A 9,788-nucleotide genomic window follows, 5' to 3' on the forward strand; every position below is an offset into this window, starting at 1 on the left:
TGTAAAGGTCCAAGATTTTTCTTGAAAAGATGGACTGGAATCGTAGAAAAACTGCTCCCTTTGTCATTGAATAAAAATTAATCTCTGTTTTTTTCTTTGAAATCCTCCCAAAAATGCACGAAATGCCGTTTTAGAAGGTTCATTTTTCAAAATTTTCCGGGGAAGCATGCCCCCGGACCCCCCTAGGAACCTCGCGCCTTCGGCGCTCGAGGTCCCCTCAATCAGTGGGAAGAACCCCCCCATTCAAAATCCTGGCTACGGGCATGTAGCATCCGTCATAGATTCAGTCTGACACCGTTGGCAACATTGCGACATTTTCATTCTGTGAGTTTGATGTTCAAATCATTTTAACTAAGCGTCAACTTCAACTCCTAGATGTCCACACGTCGGATTTCAAGATCTCCGGCACAGAACCGACCGTCCTTGTGCCAGGCCAGCCGGTCAACGTCAGCTTCGAGTTCACCATCACCAATAGCAACGGCACGGCCGACGTGCGACCCAACCCGAGCGGCCAGCCGAACTTCCTCCCCACCATCGTCCTGTCCGACTCCTCACAGTTGGAGAACGCCACCTTGCGGAGCAGGCGAGAAACGGACCAGGTGCCAGTCGAGGTCGCTCTGGACTCCAGTTCGCAGGGGAGGTTACAAGACGGTCTTCCAGCCGGGCAGTCTATCACGTTGCGAGGGAGCGCACTTTTCACCATTCCCAAATACAGGTAAACTGTTCCCACATCACATTGGATGTTTTCTAGTCCAACACAATTAGCAGTTCAACCAATGAGAGAATGGCTTTTATTGGTTCGACCAATGGGAGAGTGCCTATATGTTCAACGTCAAATATTTGCATTCTTTTGTTCTATTTTGTATGTCTACTTTTTGACGGCGGTGTGTGGGGCTTTGGGATATCGGTTTTTATTTTATCAGGTTCTAGAAATTTCTTAATAATGTACTGACACTGGAACCTGTGTGATTAAGCTGATATGTATATGTGATTGAGGCTAAAACGTTGGGCTGTGTTTTTGTCCTCCAGATGTGCAGATTACACACATTTCTGTGTGAACGTGGACCCCGCCTCAACGTCCACGTATCAAGACAAGGACGTCAACAACGGCGACTTGTGCACGTCTTTTGGCAACGCCACATCGACGAGCGACGTTAAAATCGACTGTACACTCTATGGTGAGAACACTACTAGTATTTGTGGTGTTGTGTTTGTTGTAATTGCCAGTATAACAGTAGTTTTAGACTGGTAATGTAATGTTTTGGGGTGATTTGTATGTTGGTTGGTTGGTTGGTTGGTTGGTTGGTTGGTTGGTTGGTTGGTTGGTTGGTTGGTTGGTTCGTTCGTTCGTCGGCTGGTTGGTTGGTTGGTTGGTTGGTTGGTTGGTTGGTTGGTTGGTTGGTTGGTCGGTCGGTCGGTCGGTCGGTCGGTCGGTCGGTTGAATGGTTGGTTGGTTGGTTGGTTGGTTGGTTGGTTGGTTGGTTGGTTGGTTGGTTGGTTGGTTGGTTGGCTGGCTGGCTGGCTGGCTGGCTGGCTGGCTGGCTGGCTGGCTGGTTGGTTGGTTGGTTGGTTGGTTAGTCGGTGAGTAGCCATACGCTTTTTCGTGTTGGATTTGGTCGGTTCCCTGTTAATTCATGCCCCCACTTTACCTTCCTCAGATCTAAAACCAGAAAACTGGATCGTCAACTCGAGAGAATCCGACATCCTCAGTGTCGATTCAGGCACCGACCTTCCCATGAGCTTCGACGTGACAAACCTGCCGGGCGGCGGAAACCTTCCCGCCAACACCAGGGACAACTACGTCCCCGTGCTGTACTTCAGCGACAATGCACAACTCGAGGACGCCACCAAGCTGTCCCCGCCGGTACCGCTTCAACTGTTTGCAGCAAATCGGACAAACCTGAAGAACGCTCTACCGATCGATGACAAGCACGAGTTCTTACAAGCATCGGGCAACGTGACTCTGCCGAGGGAAGACTGCTCCTCCTACACGCACCTGTGTCTGTTCGTCGCCGAGAGGAACTACCCGGAGAAGGACGTCAACAACAACGACATCTGCAGGCCGCTGGGGTCGCATGATGGCGCTGTTGTACGGGCTGCATGTCCTGCAAGAGGTGTGTACATCTCCGGCTTTCAACTTTGCAAATTTGCAAATATTGGAACTCGCTGTCACCTAGTACAGTAGGGGCATTGTCATTAGATAGCTTTAAACAATGTCTAGAGTTAGATGTTCAAAGGTTAGGCGTAACAAGTCGTTCGGTGTAATGTAGCCAGCTGCCGCCGCGCCGCGTGCCTGCGAAGCTGGTGTGTTACGCCGAAGGGCGGTTATACCGGCTATACAGACACAAATAACGAATATGAAATTTAGAAAAATGAAGGGTTGGCAATATCTTATTCGTAACGTTTGTTTGAACCTTTGTTTATTCACGTTAGTAAGTCTTACTGTAATAGATTCGATTGTAGTCAATACACCCAAGTATTTTTGTTTCGAAATGAATGCAACTTTGATATATTTCATCTTGTGGTTCTTTGACTTGTGTTTTGTTTGTTTGTTTGTGTGTTTGTTTGTTTGTTTATCGTTGTTTACTTCCGGACAGTGACTCCATGGTGGGTGTGGCTTGTGGTGGTGCTGTGTGTGCTGTTCCTGCTGCTGTTGCTGCTGTGCCTGTGCTGTTGGCTGTGTGGCGCCGGGAGGAAGAAGAAGAAGGACCAAGACATCGTAAGTACCTCAGTCTATACTAGGGCCGCTTCATGCGCTGCAATGCCGATACAAACTGCAAGGCGTCGCAGTGGACATCGGCATCAATTAGCAAATGTTCGTCTACACTTCCAAACTGAATGTTCGAACGAAATGTCTTGATATGCGTAACACATGACATACATGTCTGTCGCCTTGTATACAAGAACTCTTCTCAGTAAGTAAAAGGACCGACTTAAAAGTACGTCGTACTGACATGTATCAAGCTCTGCATTGTAATCATAAGACACTAGTTAAAGAAACTGCCTATATGTTAGGAATTCAAGGTTATCGTTTTTTTTTACTCACTTCGTTAAAATCTTTCTATACTTCCTCTGCAGAGTTTGTATTCGCTGACGTACATCGACAACACAGCCGGGTTTGTGCCGTACACTTACAACCCAGTCACCAGCAGACCAGGCCGGCTACCCGTCAATGTAAGTCTCCGTTTCGCGATGTGCACAAAATAAACATCTGAGATCATGATCATGACTTGAGCATGATACAGACTTCAACTTTGTATCTATAGAATTTTAATCTTCAGTTTCAGTGTCCATTTTATTGCATGTCATGTACGAAGTTATTAAGACCTCTATCTAAGATAAAAACATTTCAATATTATAGTACTTCTCAGACACAAGTCTCTATGAATATGGTGGAAGATGACATTAAGTTAAACTTAGAGTCAGCATCAAGACTAGGGTAGTCACATACATGTATCATGGAGTTCTCTATTGTTTGTTGGTCTTTTTCATGCATATGCTACTTGTACATTAGCCTTTGGGCTACAATAAACTTTTGACATGCATTGTAATCATTTGTCATTATTCTATTTTCTGCAGCAACCCGTGGTGATGAAGTTCCAGCAGTACAACCTGCCCCGGGGCTGGGACCACGCGCACGAGTCCGTCAACCGGATGAACAACGTCCCGCTGGCCGCCGAGGGCCCGCCCAAGGTACGCTAGACCTTACTGTGGTATCCAGAAGGGTGCCTTATATCCAGAACTTCGCTCAGGCATGGCCCTGGGTAGTCCATGCGTACCCAGAACCGTGCCTTATCCAGAACCAAGCTCAGGCACGGCCCTGGGTAGTCCATGCGTACTCAGAACCGTGCCTTATCCAAAACCATGCTCAAGCCTTAAGCACGGCCCAGAACCGTGTCTTACGTAATTACCCAGATCCATGCTCGGGCACGACCCTGTGTACTCCATGCGTACCCAGAACCGTGCCTGGGGCAAATCTACGTTTTTGGACAGTACCGTGCGGCCTGATCCTAACCCCGACCCATTCAGGCATAGAACTACCGGTAGATGAGCACGGTTCTGGATACGATATTTATCTTTTACCAAGTAGCATTTGTAACGGTATTTGTGGGTTTAGCACCATACCTCAAGAAGCCATGGACGGATAACAAAGAGATTTGGTATGTGGGTAGGCCTTACCCTATCAACGAAATGGTTAGATTTTGGACCCCATTGCCATGGAGGCTTTCCATGCAATCGGTACTACAACAGAACTTCTGTTTTTTATATCCCGTATCATGGGAATTGCGTTTCCAATGTATTACTACAGTACTGTACTACAGAATTGCTTCAACCGTGAACTGGAAACACCATGAAAAGTCCCTCTCCCCTTCCTCCGTGAAAGTATACCCCCTTAATTTACTTGATACACTTCGTTGGATTATTCCTAAGGTTGGCAAGAGCGGCGTCGAAACCATGATCAGCAAGGTGGCCGGAAAGAGGAAATCCGTCAATCTCGTCAAATATGGCGTCCTGCCGCAGAATCTCAACAACCAACGGGACAGAAACAACCAACAACAGAGAAACAACCCAGCAGGAAGGAACAATCCACCAGGGAGAAACAACCAACCAGAGAGGAACAACCCAGCAGGGAGGGGTGGAACAACAGTGTCGGTAGACTTCAGATGAGGACACGAGAGATGGCCAGGTACAGGTATGTCTTGGTCCTGCCATCATTACGTTTCTAGAGATATAACATTGTGTTTAGATCAACCCAGAGAGCAGAGGTGATGGGTATTTTGCTACATCATAGACATATTATAGAATGATACTCTTGTATATGTCATCACTAGTACCGTAAGAAGGGCATCCCTATAAGATGGTTTGGAGGAACACCTTTTTTTTATGTAATACAGCCAGTTTCCGCTAGGCACCTACTGAGCTTGTGTGTTAAGCTTAACTGTAGATATACAGATTAGCCAACTAAGGGGACGGTCACATACGTCGTGTCGTACGATTGTCGTATGTTTGTCGTACGGTCACCGTATGATCGTCCTACGATCACAAACTAAGGACATTTTTAGTCAGTCGTGCATTGAAGTCGTGAATTAAAATTCAGCTCTATTTTTGCGGAAATGGCTGTCCTAGATGTCTTTTTAAAATGGTTGTCAACTGTTGATATGTGTCACAGTCTTGAAAGACCTTCGAATTCCTATAAAGAAATGTCTAGTTCCACGGACGGACGGACTGGGGTCGGGACGGGTGAGAAGTTAGCCAACCATCCGGCGGGTATGTTCGACCCGGGTGGTGGTTGACTTCTTTCTCGTCACGTCTCAATAACCACCGAACCACGAAAGGTGTTGTGCCATAAACATTGTTCACTTTAAGGTCTCAAGTCTGAGAGGTCAAAAGTGCACGAATTTGTTGTGATAAGTTATGATATATGTCATACAGTGTGGACACACACACACACACACACACACACACACACACACACACACACACACACACACACGCGCGCGCGCGCGCGCGCGCGCACACACACACACACACCTGATTCAGCGCATCAAATGAACTATATAATGTATCTGAAATTGTTTTTTGTTTTTTCTTTGCAGAAGTGGGGACGAAGAATGAACCATTTTGCAGACGTCCACTTCTGCGTTTGGCAAGACTTTTGTATGTCTCGTATATATTTCTATATCCCATGTATCGTATGGAAACGTTGCAAATTGAACATTACATAACGTAACAACTTTGTTATATTTGCAGATGTTCACTTCGGATAAATATGACTCTAATTATTATCTCAACCATCTCAACAATTATTAGCATTTGCTGCAAATTCCGAAAAACTATACAGTACATATTATCCAGTTGTATCATGTAATCTCAATTTTGTATTCAACATTTTTCTCAAAGAATTAAATGTGTACTTTTTTCAAAGATCATCGCCTTTCTTTGTGTCTTATTTCTCTCAATAGTTTGTGTATTGTAACTTAGTTTTAAATATGTTTATCTGTTCATACAATATACTATTAAAACACAACAGTCAGACATTCTCTGGTTATGCTACATTGCCTATACATGCACAAACCGTCTATCTTCATTCCTGGACGCATTGAAGAAAACATTGAAGTCTGCTACGTGAGAAGTAAGACTACCATCCCGAGTGTTCTATATGCCGGGGTGGGGTCTTGCTTCTTCCATAGCGCGCTTACAAAACAACGATGGACGGCGAAGCCATGGACCAGGACAGCTCAAACTTTTTAAAATCCAAATCATCATTTCATTGAACAAATACAACACATGTTATACTCACTGCAATGCATGTAGCGACAGAAACAATGTGCAATTGAAGTCTACTTGTATATGATAGAAAGATTCTCTTCAATTGTATACAAGATTATTTCCCTAGTTTTAGATTTCAGATAGAAAAGAAAAATTCACATTCCTCATGAAACTCGATAATCCTCGTACTATAAGCTCCATCTGTTCTTACATTTACAACTGTCTTAAGAAGAGAGAAGAAGCAGAACCTGTACATATGTAGTTTTACTATAGATATATTTAGTCTATCATCGCTATTTACCATGACCTGTACTTAGTTCACAATAAGCAAAAATGTACAATAAAGGTCTTCCATTTATTATAATACTAGTAAGTGAAATATTGATGATTGTTGGTGCACACCACTTCATTTTCTTTTTCTTTTACTCTTGCGCCATAGATTCTGTTGATCTGATTAATGATAAGGGACCGACCGAGATGTTTTATAACTTTCACACATATACAAATGAAAAGAAAACTACTCTCTTCTTAATAATTAACATCCAAAACCCCACAAATTACAGAAAAAGTGGGATCCTTTGTCTTCCTCTGTCTCCAAAAAAGAAGTCAAACCCAGTAGTTTTACTAGTAGTTATCAGTAGTTATATGTGTACTATTTGTCTGTTTTTTATACCAAATGTTTCAAAATAAAGATGATGTTGATCACAATGTGTATGCAAACTTCTCCAAGTCCATGACATTTTTAAATGATCTTATGTACACTACAGCACAGTTGTAGACGCTCATGTAGGCCACACAATTCACACCTTGTGTAGCAACTGGGCGATCTTGGGAATTACATACAGAAAGCCAGTTTTCTTCATATAAACAGTCAATACAGATCGATGAGGCGGAGTATCTTTAGTGTGGGCATCAAGCATAAGATTTTATACAAAACGGCAATAATGGACTTGAAATATCAGTCGGTACCCATCATATCCACAATGTCCTTGATATATCTTTTAAAAAATTAAAAAGCTACAAAAGAGACCAAAGTGTAGGAAGAATTTGCTGCTTTACCATAAATAGTAAAGAAAGAAATTAACAAGAATTCGGAGAATTCATACCTCCATGAAATATATGAGTTTTTGTAAATGTACACTGCGCTTACACCAGGAATGGACGAAAGTAATCGAATAAAACAAACGCGCAATTCATGGAGAAAGGAAGAAGAAGAAGGAAGAAATCCTACCTTTAGGCTTGCTGGTGCTTCAGGACCTGAAAGAAACTATTCAAGTTAAATGTGTGCCTTTATTTGCTGTTAAAAATTGTTTTGTTGTTAGTTTTTGTGGAGAGAAATCATGTTGTGTGACCGTTTCCTACCACGGTCAGCCTTCGAATGGTACTGAATTCGAACATAAACAACTTTGCTGCTTAGCAACCACTTGTTGCCGCACATTCGATCTTGTAAACAACCTTGTTGCTTGGCAATTGTTTGTTGTCACGCATTCAAATTTAACGGTCTTCTAGCGCAGTATAGGAGAAAATCAGACACGACCGATGAAAACAAACGCGCAAAACATGAGAAAAAGACAGAAAATCCTACCTCTTGACAGGTGCCCAGGTCCAGAAAAATGATATAAAAATGATATATCTTAAATGTTTACCTTTATCTTGTTGTGTGGCCGCCTCCTAGCACGGTCCGGTTATTCCTTGGATTATGCCGAATTTGAACCTGTAACCTTGCTACTTACTAACCCTTGTTGTCGCGCATTCAAATTTTACGGTCTTCTAACGCAGTAACATCACACACCAATAACGAAACCAACCGATGAAAATAAGCGCGCAAAACACACACGAGAAAAGTAAAGGAAATGCTAGATATTTGGGCCTAAAGCTGTCTAAGGACATGAGATAAATGATTTATGTTAAATGTGTGGCTTTATTTACTATTGATAATCTAACGGTCTTCTAGACTATCTCAGTACACACAGAGAACAAAACCGATCTCGAGCGATGAAAACAAGGCGTAAAACACGAGTAAAGGAAAGAAAATCCTACCTCTTTTTAGGCCTACAGGTTCCCAAGGTCTTGAAACAACTGATTTATGTTAAAGGTGTGCCTTTATTTGCTGTTGAAATGTGTTTTTTGTTTTGTTGATCCTTTTCTTGGGATAGATGTTGTTTGTGGCCGCCTCCTAGCACGGTCAGTTTTCGAATGATACTCGTACCGAATTCGAACATAAACAACCCCTGTTGCTTAGCAACTGTATGTAACCTCAGATGACCCCAGGCGTGCCATTTGCTCTAGAACGTCTCACGCGAATCAAGAAGCTGACATAGCGCATTTCTATGTCTGTAAAATCGTGCTGCTTAGGATAAGAGAAAAATAGTGACTTTTGATGTTACATCAGTGAGTTTGTGATTGTAGGCCTGAGAAGTAAAGTTATTTTTCTACCAAAAAAAGGCAAAGAGAATAAATTTATAATACCAGATGTCAACTTTCTGTATCAGAAAACGGGGAAAATGTACACATGTACCTAATTTTAAGATCTATTTATGTAATGTCAACTTTCATAATTTTGCCCAGTACCATAATTTTAGCCACATGAAAAAGACAGTGACTTCTCTTTAGAATGACTGTTTTTTAATGTTCAAGGCCAGATTACGAGAGTTAAAATTACGTAATAGTGTTGTTTAAATAGAGAATATGAACCATCATAAGGCCATTGTCATGTATGCAACGTAATTTCAAAAGTATGCTGCTGTTCCACATTATAATTTACTGTATGATATGTAACATACGTATGTAATATTTAATGGTAGACTCTTGGTTGAGAGAAGCTTCAGGGTAAAACTTCAGCCATCTGTTGAATTTTGAAATGTTTTGTTTTGTTTATAACAGTATACAATTTAAGTTTTGAATTATGAAAACATTGATTGAATTGTTATGTTGAGAGCCGTGTTTTTGTATAGCAGTGTATAATGTAAGTTTTGAATAGTAAAAAAATGTAAATTGGAAAATGAACTCCCACACCGATGCAGTTTTAGATTAAGTGAAATTTATTACTAAAATACATAATTCATTTATTCATTTTCTCACTTTTATAATTTACTGTATGATATGTAACATTACATTTTATGTTAGATTTAACTTCTCTGTAATTTGTTCAGAATTGACATGTTTTATTAGAGCCGTGTTTAGTTTGAATCAGGCACTCAATGAACTGTCATGCTGTACCTTCTCTTACCAAATGTTATGTATGCTATTTGTCACATACATGTAACTTTTGTCGTACAGAATTAAATGGACTAAAACAAAAGAATAAGAACGTTGTGAGGTATTAAACAGTATGATTACAGTGCCGTTTCAGTATATATCACTCTCAGTACTATAATGAAACAACATATGCTGGTCAATCCTCCCAGTTTTCCATAAAGATTTATATTAATGTTTACTGTTTAGGACCCCCCCCCCCCCCCCCATTTTTGTGCGCTCGAAGTGATGCCATTGTGTACTGTATTATTGTGCTCTTATAT

At 41.8% G+C, this 9,788-nt stretch overlaps 1 protein-coding gene across 1 annotated transcript in view; it reads left to right on the forward strand.

The window, feature by feature from the left end:
* LOC109483194 overlaps window positions 1-4,687 on the forward strand; it is a 5,263-nt gene extending 576 nt beyond the window's left edge. The window contains exons 2-8 of the mRNA XM_019786178.1: window positions 376-715; window positions 1,030-1,178; window positions 1,659-2,114; window positions 2,598-2,719; window positions 3,079-3,174; window positions 3,580-3,693; window positions 4,432-4,687. Of these exons, the coding sequence (XP_019641737.1) occupies window positions 376-715; window positions 1,030-1,178; window positions 1,659-2,114; window positions 2,598-2,719; window positions 3,079-3,174; window positions 3,580-3,693; window positions 4,432-4,668 (1,514 nt within the window). The 3' untranslated portion in view covers window positions 4,669-4,687. The remainder of the gene's footprint in view (window positions 1-375; window positions 716-1,029; window positions 1,179-1,658; window positions 2,115-2,597; window positions 2,720-3,078; window positions 3,175-3,579; window positions 3,694-4,431) is intronic.
* The last annotated feature ends 5,101 nt before the right edge of the window (window positions 4,688-9,788 follow it).

This window comes from Branchiostoma belcheri, unplaced genomic scaffold, assembly GCF_001625305.1.
Source record: "Branchiostoma belcheri isolate BF01 breed outbred unplaced genomic scaffold, Haploidv18h27 scaffold63, whole genome shotgun sequence".
Lineage (NCBI taxonomy): Eukaryota > Metazoa > Chordata > Leptocardii > Amphioxiformes > Branchiostomatidae > Branchiostoma > Branchiostoma belcheri.